Source organism: Falco naumanni, chromosome 8 (genome assembly GCF_017639655.2).
Source record: "Falco naumanni isolate bFalNau1 chromosome 8, bFalNau1.pat, whole genome shotgun sequence".
Lineage (NCBI taxonomy): Eukaryota > Metazoa > Chordata > Aves > Falconiformes > Falconidae > Falco > Falco naumanni.
The window spans coordinates 31,319,601-31,334,460 of NC_054061.1; the positions used below are offsets into that span (position 1 = coordinate 31,319,601).

The window sequence follows — 14,860 nt, forward strand, 5'->3', positions numbered from 1 at the left end:
AGAGGACAGTTGCTGTTCTCTTAAACTCTTTGAATTATCTAAGTTACTGGTACCCACTCAGAAATTCTTTCTTAGGTGAAAACTGCTACTGCGCATGGACAATTCTGGGTGGCTCTTGGGCTCCTCGGCTGGAATTTCTATGGGAAAGGGATAACTCGGTTCCTCACACTCTCTTGATAATCCAGCTCTTACCTGTATTTCCTTTAGTGTGTCCATCTGCATTTACTATAGGTTGATTCCAAGGAACACTCATCTCTGCTTATTTTTCTTCGCTAAGATTAAAAGATTTTCAAATACTTCCATTCTTCCACAGAAATCATCTATTCGTTAAATATTTAGACATGAAGAGCAGGAGGAGGCAGGATTCAAAAAAGTCTATGAGAAAACTCTGTGAGCATTTGATGCGCAATATTCTTTTTGGGGACTGGATGGTGTTTTACATTTTTCTTTTCCCTGTCATGGGATAATATCTTCTTCCTGAAGTGCATTGTGCCAAACACAAAGCAACAACAACAAAAAGATACCTGAAAAAATCAATTTTCCAGCACTGATGAAGGGAAAACAAAGATGGCAAATAGAGAAATTTGAAGAGCCCATAATGTATTAGAAAATCATTGATCCTAGACTCCACAATTCAGAATTCATTTTCTTTAAGTCTGCAATGATGAAAAGCGTACAGGTAAGGATCGTCCATGTCATTCCAAGGAAATCTGTTGTCTCAAGTTAAAGCTTTCATTTTTTCATGCAGAGCAAAGCTTTCCTGACTGTCTTTTGTGTCACAACTCTTCCCAGGGAGGTGTGTTATAAACTTTGCAGGGGAGATGATGAAGACATGTGCCGTAAGGACAGATAAATGTGGTGAGGCAAGGAGAGAGCTCCCTCTGTTCTGCCCCACGTCTCCCACCTTCTTCATGCCGTCTGTGCTGCCTGCTTCGTAACGAAGCAGCCCAGTGGATGCTCTTGTGGCCAGAAAGTGCATCCAGAGATGAACATAATACTGAGCAATGTAGCTACGTACAGCTTTTATTTCTGCAAAACAGTGCAGGATCTGTACCTCTCTGTTGGACGCTTGGCAATGCTGTAGCAGAAACCTCTTTAATAGCAATAGGATTCAATATGTGAAAGTTCCGGTGTCGGGGAGGACATACTGCAATCAATTCACAGGTTTCCCCCATTCTCGTGCACTCTGTCCCGTCAACAAAATGCTCAGTGTAGCTTGGTAATTAGCAAATATCTACATTAAATATGTAACAGAGTACAAATCTTTCTGTCTAGGCTGTGTTCTCAAAAGCCATACCGTTGTTTTTTTGTTTTGGTTTGGGTTTTTTCCGTAATTTTCAAATCTTTCACTAACTACAGGCTAGTCTGCCATGATGGAATTATGGGGCTTAAAATGAAATATACTCACTATTAATTGCATAGTTTAAAGATCCTGACCAGATCAAATGAGATCTTTATTCACTCTTAACTCTAGGTTTACATTTCCTTTAAAAGCAATTCTTGCGAATACAAAATACATACTGTAAAATGGTATCATCGGATTAGCACAGTGGCCTTTATTGTTGCTAAAAAGGAATGAATCAACAAAAATCTCAATATAATTTCCATTGTTAGGGATATGGTGGCTACATTACATCAATGATCCTGAAATCCAGTGAACGGCTCTTCAAGTGTGGAGCTGTGGTGGCACCAATTACAGATATGAAGTTGTATGGTGAGTGTTCCCTGCCCTACACCTGTGTGATAGTCTATTCAAAATATCTTTGATTCACAGAGCTACTATTAGTTTTACCTGAGGGCAGGTAGTGTAACAACATCAAGTAGATTTCACCTCACTATCTCCATTCTCTCCTTTAAATGAGAGGGCAGCTAACACTGGGACAGTTTACCAAAACACATAATATTAACACCAGTAATTTTTGCAAAGGAATTATATTTCCCATTTCCCACTAAAATTCAGTTAGGTACCCCTTTCCTAAGAATCCTTTAGGTATATTAGTCTGAATTAAGGCTTATAATAGGAATGGATCTTAAGGTTAGTGGTAAATTCCTTATATCAACCATGGCAACATTCAGTCACAGGGTATTTGGGTATCTGAAGTTTTGGGCACAGGCTATGGACTGTGAGCTGTCACACAGGAAATCAGGCCAGGTTACTTTAACGATCTATTAGTGTTTGGGTTTTGGGGGTTGGGTTGGGTTGGGTTGTTTGGGGTTTTTTTTGTTTTGTTTTGAGGAATTTTTTTTCTTTAAAAAAAACACAAACAACCACCTTTTTTAAATTGTATATTTAAATGGTACATTCTGGTTTTAAATTAACACCACTTTGTTGACTTCATGGCTTAAGTAGTTTCTCCTGACTTTAGGTCAGAACTGGTGAGTTTTAAAATAGAAGTAGTTTTGATGAAGTCACAAATTTTTGTTTTTACTTTCACAGCATCAGCTTTTTCAGAAAGATACCTTGGTATTCCGTCAAGAGAGGAAAATACCTATCAGGTAAGCTAGCATAAATAAGCAACCTAAAATGACCATTTTACTCTTCAAATGCAATTCACTTATACCTTTGCGTGTGTTTGACTAATAGGCATCCAGCGTATTACACAATCTTCATGGTTTAAAAGAAGCGAATTTGCTAATAGTTCATGGGACAGCTGATGGTAAGTATTTACAGATGGAATTACATTTGGAGTCAGAGGTTCTAATAGACAGGCATTCAAAGACTGATTATGCACGCACCTAGCAAGTTCATTTTTAGTTTCATTATCCCTCTGATAGCATTTTATGTTTTATTTAATTGTCACTTCTAACTCTAAACTGATGATGCTTTGCTGAATATTTGTACCTTTTAGGTGCTGTATGTTCTAATTTGTTTAAATCTTGTGGACCACCGTATTTCTAGTGAAAGGTATTATATGAATTATTAATAGAACAACATAAAACTTTGATGGTATTTTAAATTCATAAAGGTTCTACAATTGAAGAAGGAATTATCAGTACAGTTGGTGAAGTACAGCATGAAATGGGAAGCTAAACTTTTCAGCTAATTAATTACAAGGCAGTGCCAAAGCATCTGAAGCTGAAGCTATAGGGAGCATTTTAATAGCACCAGTACTAGCAGCAGTTTAAGACAGAGAATGAGTAAAACAGAGTAAGTTCTAGCACTTTAAATAGAATCATAAGATGTGTCAATGAAGAGGTAATTTGTGATTACAGATTTCAATTTGGCTGCAGTGTATTTTTCTGAACTTTCTTAACTGATGTAAGTCTAAAGAAGGAGCTTTGATGCAGGCACAAATGACAGTGCCACAATAAGCTTTTCTGTACAGGATCACATGCATACCTTTTTCCCTGGCATTTTTCTGGTGGATGTGGGATAATACAAGGTTTCTGACACCTCAGTCTGGAGGGATAGGTACTTCACTGTGCTGAGGGAGTAGCCGCACACAGAGCTGGCATAGTGAGGATGGCACCTGCCCTGCCAGCCTGTCACCCTGGTGTAACATGTCAAACCCATGTTACAGATCCCAAGTGCAATCACAGGGGTGCAAACGCTGTGCAGTGTTTCTTCCCAGATCAGGGGGGAGAGGGACAAAGATATATGGGGTGTCTGAGCAAGCATGAGGGTCTCAGACTTCACTGATTGTATGAGGCAGCAGCAATTTCTGCCCCTCTGAACTCGGTGCTCGAGGAAATTTGGACTCTGGCAGATGTCTGAGCAATACACTGTGTTCAAGACTAGGACTCTGATTGCCTGCTGCCCTTGCTTAATGTCACGTCTAGTGACACCGCCCAGCCTACTTACAGCCTAAGCTCTGCAGGGTTAGGACATGGTAATAAAGTTGCCTGGTTTTACCACAAAAAGATTAAGTTACTGATATGCTGCAGAAAGCCCATTACCTGAAGAAGTGTGGGCTGTAATAACCCTGTGCAAGCCGTAGAAAATCCGATGAGCTTTCCTTTAACCAATTATAAACTGTCATGATGTTCAAACAGAATGGTTTTACACACCTCTAAACTACGGCAGTGTGTGTAAATCAAGGGTAGAGAGAGGAGTCCTCACTCCAGGAGGGCCTGGAAAGCATGGCTTCCCTTGGGACTTCCAACTCCTCCTCCAAAACCTCCACTGTTACACCCTGCATCGCTGTTGCTGGCGGGGCTGTGCACTCCCGACCAGAAAGATAGTCAGTTTCAGATCCGGGAATTACAGAGGTTGGAAATGTTTTCAGTCAAAGCTTTAACAGATAAGTATTTCATATTAGCGTAGCTTTTTCTAATAATATCCAAATGTTGTTGTCTTGCAGCGAAAGTCCACTTCCAGCATTCAGCAGAACTAATTAAACATCTAATAAAAGCTGGAGTTAATTACACTATGCAGGTATGTGCAACTGTGACATTTCCTATGAACATAGTTCAGAATTTAATCTCATGTTGCTATTTCTTCTCTGGGAAGCAACCTTCCTACCACAACATGCCGGCATTACCTCAATTTGCAGTTAGAACAACATTTAATCCCATTTTCATTACTGTTAACTTGGACGTCAAGAGCCATATCTTCTTGTCAATCTTCTGGGCTCTTTCTCTTCTCTCTCCTCTTTTTTACCCCACTTGTTTATTCTACAATGCTATACAAAGTGCTTTAGAGTCATATGTACCCTTTGTAATATAGAGGTAACACTACTTTAGTCCCTTTTTACCTTAAAAAAAATATCTGGTTGCATGAAACTAATTTCCCTTTTTTTTTCCAAATAAATCTATTAAAAAGCAGCTAGAAGGTGAGAGTGCTGCTCCCTCTCTCCATAGCTGTGCAGACGAGGAGGAGGCTGTGAGAGTCAGGCTGGGGAGAGCAGGACAGGGCATGCTGCTGATGTACAGACTCATGCAGGACTCGCTGTGGAGCTCATGGATGTTGCTGGCCAAGGGTTCTGGTTGCATTAAATCTTCTTGAATGTCTTAGATTGTGTGGTTTGGGGTCACTCCTCCAAATATCTATGGTGTCACACATTGCAAACTTCAGCTTTACTGAACCTTAGGTGAACCTGTAGTTTCCACTGAAGCATCTGAGCTCACATCAAGGAGGAGGTGGCAACAAGGGGGTGAGCATCGCTTATGAAGGAAAAAGGACTTTAGGAAGGAAAGGTGTGTGGGGTAGTATCTGTTACAGCTGTCCCTGTGATCTCAGCTTAGGTAATGTGAAGGCCTGTGGAGAGAGGAAGAAGCAGAAATGACAGAGATCTCTTGGAAGAGCCCTTTGGAAACATTCTCATACAACCTTGTGATAACCTGAGTCTGAGAAAGCAACTGAAGGTTTTTGCCTCAAGCCATCACAAGTGTCTTGTCCTAAACTCTGTGGCCTGGATTTCTTTAGCCTTCAGATTTTTGTTCAGCCTCACTTGGAGAAATTTCCAGTGGAATTTGAATTAAGAGATAAAAATGCCCATATCCACCCTAGGAGAGAGAGATGATGGGCTTTAGATAAGATAGGAAGATAGTTAAAAACATGAATAAAAGGGTTTTTTGCTGAACGCTTAAAAGCTGAGATATTGAGAGGTTCCTAAAAGCATGAGGTAATTAATCCTCATTGACATTAATGGGATTTGGGTGCCTAGACACTATTGAAAATGCCAGCTAAGTAAACTGTTGTAAGCACAATGACTGGGAATATAAATTTTTTCACTTCTGCAGATCCCACTGCAGGGGTTGTTTTATGTAAGTTCAAATTCCAAGAGAATGAGTTTTACTTTGAGTTTTATTAGCTTTCCTTGATGCCATAAAACTAACGTTATCATCCTGTTGTCATCTAAAACATTTTGAAGATCAGAGAAAGAAAATTAGAGCCCTAAATATTTGAAAAGCCTTTAAAAAAATATTTACTTTTTTCCTTTCTCCTCTGCTAGATCTACCCAGATGAAGGTCATAACATTGCTTCTGAGAAAAGCAAATATCACCTTTACAGCACAATCCTTGGGTTTTTTAGTGCTTGTTTAAAGGAGGAGACACCAATTTTACCACAGGAACCTGAAGAGGATGAATAAGGAAGCCTATTTGTGTAGTACTGAAGGGGACTTACTTTGCGGCTCAATAAAACCTTAAATAAAAGTGACTGTAAGATTGCAGATTCTGCAGAAGCTCAAGGGCAGCTAAAGGATATCACAGTGGAACAGCACATTTACAGACAATGAGCTAATAAACTGGAATTCGACTACAAAGTCCAAACATATTACCAAGGGACAAAACCTTTACCTTTGTGGAAGGTCAACAGTTGGTTACAGTTTCCTGGAAGAACTTAGTTTTGCATAAGCGTAGGGTTAGTGCATGTTTGTTATGTTAAGCCTCACTGTTGGTTCTGTAAGTGGTTGCTCGTTTTTTAGTTTAAATACACATCTTTATTCATCTTTGCATAATACACAACTTACCGTAAGTATTATGGCCACTAATATTTTAAAAGGTGAGCTGCAATCTAACACTTTACTGTAATGTTACAATAAGTGCAATTCTTTCGCTGTCTATTACACATAAGAAACCACAGAGATAATAAAGGGCACGATATTTTCTCTAGTTTCTGCTCAAAGGGGATATATTGTCTAGTGCATCATATAACACTGATATTGAATTTTTTTTTCCCAATTTCAGCATTTACTATTATTAGTGTACCTACTAGTAACCAATAAGGGACTTTTTGGTAGTGTACTCTTGGTCTTTGTGTATATACCCAGGACTCCCTAAGCAGAAAATCCTTCTGAGCTTGAAGATTTTTTTTCAAGACATAATTAACAGCTGTGTTAAAATCTGCAATGGAAATCTTTCCCCAGTCCAAAATGTATCTATTGTTTCCTTAAAATATGTTTGAGTTGTGTTTCGGTACTGTTTATAGTAGTTCATAGGTTGCTGGTTACACTCTAATTTTAGAATATGCTACTTTGTCACATGTAAATTAGATACATAAATATTAAATTATAGTTTCAGATAAACAAAAATTATTAACAATGTATAACGCCACTGAGTAATACTTTACTCCTAAAATGAAGACATATTTTGTATAGTGCATCTTCCTTTTCTTCCATCTAGTCTCAGATGCAATTCTAATGCTCATCAAGGTGGCCACATAGCTCGAACATGCTGTTAGTTTTTATTCCAGGGCTGCTCATTAAGTCTCTTGCAACAGGATTTAGCTTCGACAGCCGCACAAAGAAATGAAATGGTTTTCATTCAAGGCAAAGGAAGCTGCTGACAAGTTAAATTTTATTATTTATTCAGAGGGCAAGCCCCTCATACATCCATTTATTTGCCAAGGTGAATTACAGCAATAGAAATTGAAACTAGGAAATAAACAAGGCAGCCAGTTTGATTTTTCAGAGTATTAACTCTGATCACTGAAATCAAGTACAATGTTGACTTAATTTGAGATATCTTCCTGAAGGTATGTGGAAACTTTGACAGACGCTGTGCCATGAACATGAGAATAGCTGTAGGTAATTTTTTCTTTCTGGATGTATTCCAAATACTTTCCTACTCAATTAAGGTTTCATTTCTTGCAAGATTAAAAAAGAAGTAATTTTTTGAAGGTAACTATACTATTTAAGATGCAAAGTCTGCATATTTTATGAAGAATGAGAATTGTTTTTATTGTAATCAAAAATCACCCAAAGCTTTTTAGTAATTTCTGTCTTCTGGAATATTTTCTTTCACAGTTAGCATTTTTTTTATGATGCAAATAATTAATTTGTCTGAAAGCTGTGATTTCATGGAACATTGGAAAGTTTCTGTCTTTTAATGTTTAGTATTTATCTTGTTTTATTAGCAGCGTTTGGCTATTTTTCAATTAGTTTAATACAGTTTTAATGTGCAATGATATCTTGTTTGAGTCCCAGTGTCACCACAAAGTATGGCTTTGCTTTGTGGTACTTATAGTACATATGGAGTACATATGTATAGTATATATGTATGGAGGCTACTATGTGCACTACAGTAAGACCATGCAAAACAAAAATTTAAGAGAAGAATTCAAACAAGATTTTGCAGATCCTGTTTTCTATAGAGGAGGAACATTTTTAAGGTCTGTTGGCTGGGACTTCTAGATTGTGATTTTATAAATTACGCCCATTACTTAATAAAAGCTCACCTGATGATGCTGATGCTTTTCTTAACCAAACAGGGTAAATGAAGTCCTAATCCAGTTGAGTTCAACGAGACATTTTTCCTGATTTGAGCCAAATGCACATGAAGAAACAAGCTGTATGGCATGCTGAGTGTACCACGTGGACTCAGCGTGCAGGGCCTACGTGAAAAGGCTAATTCTTCTCCGTATGTGCTAGCTGTTTCTCTGCAAGACAGCCACTGTGTGCTCGTATTTACTATGTTTCGTGTATATTGCCTTTAGTTACCTGCAAAAGAAAACAAACAAGGCTTGTGTCTCAGCAATAGGTTTATGTACGTGCTCAGGAAATACGTTATCCCAGATCTGTGGAACCCACACTGTCTCCTTCTTTCCCCATAACTCTCCATTTCAGGCCTCCATTCCCTACTCTTTCTACTCCAGCATCTCATGTCCAATTTTGATCAATTTACCTGAATATGGAGGTGGCATGAGGACATGGCTTCTGTCAGAAAGCTTTTGCCAGGACTGGTATGTTTAAAAAGTGTGTAACCTGAAATGTGGGTTATCTATGTGGAAATGTGGTATGCTTTTCATGTTCTTAATATTTCTCACACTGTCCTACAGTAAATGCAGGTATTTTTATATAAACGTGTATATGATGATGAGCATCAGACCCAGATTAATTTGTTTTACTGAAATTGTTACGTATGCGTTAGATTCAGGTATTGCAAAAGTATTTGCAGATGCAGCTTGTGATTCTAGTTAGACTAAAGAATTTCGTGCAAGGGGTATCTCTACTGTTGCTAACCTGTTCAGGTATTTCTACTACTTACAGCACAACTGAATATTGTTATCTGTCAGATTCTACATACATAACTAATGGAAATTGCTCGTTAATTAGTCCATGTGATCTATAGTATTGATGAAGAATTAGTACACACTGCACAGAAATGGCATGAAAAGCATAGATTTTTCATAGATTATCCATTGTTAAGCACTGCGATGAGATTTTAGGTCTGAAAATCTGCTGTTTGATTCAGCTGTCCTTAAAACGTGACACTTACTAGACTAGACCTATTAGTTTATGGAAAGCTAGGGAATCAGCATATCCATTTACTGCTTGCTAGAGCTTATCTCTGCCTTCTTGATTTCCTCTCTCCTTTTTCTGCTGTTTGGACTTGCAAAATCTGTGAAACCTGTAGGTCATATTGAAATCTCAATTATATTACAAAACTGGAAATAACTGCATGTCAATTAGAATATTTTTTCCAGGTTGTTGAGTACAAAGAAAGGCTGATTATTTTTAAATTCATTTTTAAAATCTTTTTGCAGTGAGGACAGAATTATTTATGACCCGGGTTGATCAATGTCTGCTATGATTTGCTATAACCAACTGCTCATTGTTCCCATGTTTTTGGCATATGTAGATCTACCTGTGTCTGAAAATGAAGATGATTGCCTCTGTTCTCTCAGCTCTGGCACTTACCTTGAGTGCAGAGTCAGTTAGGTTCATTCAGTTGAGAAATTGTGCCTTTTAAGACAGAAGAGCTTGTATTTGATCTGAGGCCAAAGATTCTCCGTGGAAACTTAGGAGTGTTGAGTGTTGCCGCCTTTAATAAAAGACAGAGGATACAAGGTGTAACCTAGTATCCCCTCCTTGCAGGTTTATTAGATGTTACTGAAGAAACTGAAGCAAGAGGAAGACTGGCCCAAAGAGACTGAATACCAGTTTCTTTTGCACAACCTAAAAACACACAGGCAAGGTGCAGTGGTCCTAGCATTTTATATAGCATTACTTCAAGTTAACTCCTGCTGTCAAGTCGGTTGCCTCTGGGGAAGGAAGAACCTCACCGGTATTGATTACTGGTGCATCTTCTTCAAAACATCTTTCAGTATCGTTAAGATCCCTTCTCTTTTTCCTTTGAAAGATTTCAAGAGTGCTTCAGAGAATGTGGAGCTCATGGGATGTGACTAAGGAGAGTCACAACTTCCAAGGTGCCTGGAGCTTTGAAAAGAAAAGAAAAGATTTAGTTAAACTTCTATCTGTTGCATTTCATACATGAAAGCTGAGAAGGAGCCTGGCTTCAAGGAGGTAGGTGGATGACAAGTGCTGGTGATTCACTCACCAGGGAGGTAACAACATGCTTCCTACAAACCTAGTAGGAAGGTTCCTACAACATGCTTCCTACAAACCAAAATGTGCAGTGGTAAGTAAAATAAATGCCTGATTTCCAATGACTGAAAATTACAGTGCTGTTAGATTAACTTGATCAGATATTTGGATAGAATTAAGGAAATTGAATCACCTGAGTGTATGCAGTCCAAAGTTTCCATTAAACCTGGGACTAGTCTTCTTGCCTCTATAATTAGTTTAGAAATCCAATATCCTATCTTTACGTAAGTCTAACTCAACAAAAACAAAATTGATTTAATAATGGCTATGCCCCATGAGGACATGAATGATATGTACAATTCTTTTTAATTCAAGTACCCCATAAAGTGCTAACAGCCCATTTTTAGATTTCATGACCAAAGAAAAAAAACAACAACAGCGAAAACACCCAACAACCCCCCAAAAACCCTTCTGAGTGATAAAACCAGCAGAGGGAATATAATTGATAGGAAGATACTCAGGAAATATTTCCCTAAGGAAAGCAATTAGAAAAATGTTTTCTGCTAAAATGTGTTTTTTATTATAAGTGAGCTCAGAATACAGCTGTCAGGGTGCTTCCAAGGGCATTTAGGTGTTGATGCACAGCTGATGTGCAGACGGCTCTGGTAGGGAGCAGATACCAGTACAGCAGGTGGTCCTGCCCCTGCCCAGGGCAGAGCCTTCGCAGCTCTCTGAAGGGGCGTTATGGTCTGTGAGTTCAGTCCGTCCAGCAGGAATCCAGAATATGGGAACAGGAATCAACTGATAGGCAAAGGCATTGAGTTGTTTCATCAGGAATAAGAAAAATATTTTTTAAAAATGACTAAGCAATATGGTTGGCTTGCTGTTCTCCAGTTAGTCAGAGGTGGGGTGGGGAGCAGGGCACTGGGTGATCAGCCCAAATGCACTGCAGCTGAGGGGTCAGGTGGTGGCAATTACAGCGGCTGCAAATGCTCTGACCTCACTGGAGAAGAAAGGAAAGGGAACGTGTGCATGGTCAGAATAGTTTGTCTCTGTTAATATCATGGAAGAGTTGCTTTAATAAAATGGGTAGATGGTTCTAAAATCTTAGCAAAGAGCAGCACAAGCCTGAAGAAGTGCACTCGTTTGTTCCAGCAGCAGCACCTGTCAGCCTTTTCCCAGCATCTACATTTGACGAATAAAATAATGTGCAGGATCCATTCTTGAAAAGGTTTTCAGCACCATTAGGAGAGAGGTAAGAAAGAAGGGTGTTTTGAAGAGACAAGCAAAGAGATGTTTTATTGCAATATGTTTCTCTATTCAGAGCTTTCACGCTAAAATAAAGTGGTGTAGTGTGTACCACAACAACTGGTAACCTTAGAGACAAATGTAGCCAATGCTTGATTCAATAAACTTTCAACTAAAGCAGGACAGCCAGAACATTCAGTTGTTTTCACAAAAGAATGATTAATTACATGGTTTCTTACATATTTTAGCCCTGTGTTTAATTCATAGCCTATGTTTTGTATAGTCGTTATAAGATAGGAATTGTTGAATATAATTCCACATTTGAAATAAGCAGTTACACTGAAATCTTTTTTTGCAAAAATGTGCAAATCGTTAATTTTAAGGCTGTTTACATTTTTCAAGTTAACTGTTCTTCTTTTTGGGTTGTACTTGACACTACATTTGTTGGGCTGATGGCTTGGCATTTTTTTTTAATTGGAATGGAAATTGTACTGAACTTGAACAGAGGGGCTTATCTGGTTTTGTAAGAATTGCTTGTGGAAATACAGTGAATCTGAATACCAGTGAAGTATTTGAAGGAGGTTTTATAGAATGTCATATGAAAAATATTCATTACCCTGAGAAGCTGAGGACAACACATGAAGGAGTAAGTATGATCATCTGGCAATGTAATCAGAATTAAGCAAGTCAAAAGAAAAGGCAGTGTGGAAAATTGATTTAGGCAGAACTTTCAGGCTTAAAAGGAGGCACTGAGAGAGTATCAAATTTTGTAGCATTGCTTTCTCCTGTGTTTTGGGTTCAAGAACTGGTTTCTGAGATGTGGCTGGAAGCAAGGATGTGGCCAGATTTTTCCAACAAGGACCTGAATGGCTATCATTATGTGTGTATATATATATATATATGGTTGGTTGGTTTGGTTTTTTTTTTTCGGAGGGGGGGGAGAATAAAAATCAAAGCCCAGAGTGTAAGCTAAGAGCTTAGCAATAACAAATGAGAAGAGCAGGAGATTCAGCTAATTGCAACGAGCTTCATGAAGAGGCCTCACCACAGAAGAAAACTGAGCAAGGTGCTGTTTAGCCTGAGTGAAGAAATTGAAGTGTGGCTCATAGACAGCATCAGGACGAGACTATTGTTCTCTTAATATGATGTAATGAGAATAGGATGAGAGGGTTTAATTCCTTTGCTGTGCTAATGAGTATTCATTAATTATAGCAGACACCAAACTTGTGAGGCTGAGTGCCAAGTACATCCGCTGCTATGTAGATGCACAACACGATATCTGTCAAGAAGACTGTGTCAGAGTCTTCTCGTAATGGTTGGTTTGCTTTCCTGGGCCACTAGAGAAGGAGTTAAAGAGCATCCATGGGGAGGGGGAGCAGCAGCCCAAAGGCCTCCTTGGGAAAGGGGTGAGGGGAGAAAGGGAGCTTCGTGGTTGAAAAGAGAGCCGCCGCCTCTCCCTCCTCTCCTTACCCTTCTCGGGGAACAGGGAGTCTTCTAAGGGAAGGGACTGGTGGTGATGTCTGAGGCTGGAGGAAGCTGGTTCTCCAGTCTCTCATGCCCCTGCAGGGCTGTTCTGGGGGAGCGTGGGTGATTAAATCCTGCCCTTCGTAGAAAGAAGGGAGAGAGTGGAGTTTCCTGATGCGGGCCTGGGGATGTGCTCGTGACCCTTGAAGTGTCTGGGAAGTAGATGGTGGTGCCTGACTGTAGGAGAGGGCAACACCTAACGTCCTTCACTTGCTGTGTGCTCAGCAGGGAAATAAAACTTGTGGAAACCACACAGGACCAGCACTTCTCTGCCGTGTTGTGAACCAGCTGGAAGGGGAGCTGTGAGAGAGCTACTGCTCACCTAACCTTGGCTCGGCTATGACTTTTTTCCTCATTCTTACTATTATTTTGTGTTTTCAATAATTGTATTTTTTCTCTTGTTCTTAAGATGCATAACAACTTTACATATATCAAACTGGGTTTACATTTTAACTGGATCAGTGTGTGTGTATGTGTGTCTGAAGGAAAGTTGTGGCAATTTGAAATGCAATAGGTGGGGTTGTAAAACCCTGCAATCTGTGTAAAGTAGAACAGGATGCCTGCTACCCGGTGTAGGATAGCTGATTGGAAGGAGGAAGCTTAGAATTTTACAGCAAAGAAAATTTTGAATCTTTCTTTTATTCCAAACAAGGCGGAACTGAAGGAGGGAATAAACAAACAAACTCAGGAAACCTTCAATTTTTTTTATTTTGAATCATGAAAAAATTCAAAAATTTTGATTTGAAATATCAAAAAATGGAGTTAAACTGCTCCTGTGTGTGTTTATGGGTTGTTTCCATCTCCCACCTGCTCCAGCTCTTGTTTTAAAACAGGAAGAGAGTGGCAATCTGCTGTCCAGCTGGTCTGTGACGAATCCAACCTGCTATTCTTTGACAAAGTATTAAAGAAACGCTTTGGTGAGGAGAGGAGCACAGTCCTGAAATGCAGGCTGTTGTGGATGAACTAAGTAATAGTGAATTCTTAGTAAGGGACTTCCATGTGGAGTATCTGAAAAGTTCAAAACCTCAAAAACCCTGCTTGGAGGGTGATAGAAGAGAACTGCAGGTGAACTGAGCCATCCCTGAACAGACAGCTTCCCCCTCCTCTCTTTTAAAAACAAAACAAAGCTTGCTTTGGGGGATTTGACAACTAAATCTCTGTTCAGACATAAGTACTTAAATTGTGAGTCAGGATTGCTCATGGACAGTATTTCCAGGTCATTACTGTGCTACAGTTAACTGTTACCATCATCATGCCCACCAGAAGTGGATAATGGGCAGAGGCAGCAGATATTTTGGCTCTTGCTATCTAACAGGGATGCGCTGAGCCTTGGGTGCCACTCCCTGTGTGGTACTGGGTTATACCCACAACTGATGGCACGTGCAGTGCCCGAGACCATGCTTAAGATCTTTGACTTAGGTTTTCCTTCTGTATAACTGTTATACAAAAACGTTCTGGGTCTGGTGGTGGGAGAGAGTATGGCAGGGAAGGTCTGTGCTGTGGTCTTCTATTGAGGTGAGCAGATCACTTAGGTGCTGGCTGAAGCCCCTCCTTTCTCCTTTAGAAAAGCTGCTATCAGGCTCACAAGGATATGCTGCCATAGGCAGTTCAATAATTTAAGCAGTTTTTTAAAGATGTTGATGGCAAGGCAGAGAAATGTGCAGTGCGTCTTTTACACGTGATCCTTAAGACAGCAGAACCGTCTGAGCTAAATGTGTGTTTTGGAAAAACAGTTTCTATGCTTAAATGGCATATGGTGCTTTGACTAGAAACGCTGCTGCAGATAAGTCCCATAAATATATCGTGTTTAGAAATGTTTCAGGTTTATAAATGATAGCTTTTCTGTTAAGGCTTGGTTTCCTGTTGTATTCAAACTCTAT

At 39.4% G+C, this 14,860-nt stretch overlaps 1 protein-coding gene across 2 annotated transcripts in view; it reads left to right on the forward strand.

The window, feature by feature from the left end:
• DPP10 (dipeptidyl peptidase like 10) overlaps nucleotides 1–11,838 on the forward strand; it is a 550,146-nt gene extending 538,308 nt beyond the window's left edge. For both annotated transcript variants that reach the window (XM_040604442.1, XM_040604441.1), the window contains exons 22-26: nucleotides 1,615–1,714; nucleotides 2,438–2,496; nucleotides 2,585–2,657; nucleotides 4,302–4,375; nucleotides 5,895–11,838. In XM_040604442.1, the coding sequence (XP_040460376.1) occupies nucleotides 1,615–1,714; nucleotides 2,438–2,496; nucleotides 2,585–2,657; nucleotides 4,302–4,375; nucleotides 5,895–6,032 (444 nt within the window). In that variant the 3' untranslated portion in view covers nucleotides 6,033–11,838. The remainder of the gene's footprint in view (nucleotides 1–1,614; nucleotides 1,715–2,437; nucleotides 2,497–2,584; nucleotides 2,658–4,301; nucleotides 4,376–5,894) is intronic.
• The last annotated feature ends 3,022 nt before the right edge of the window (nucleotides 11,839–14,860 follow it).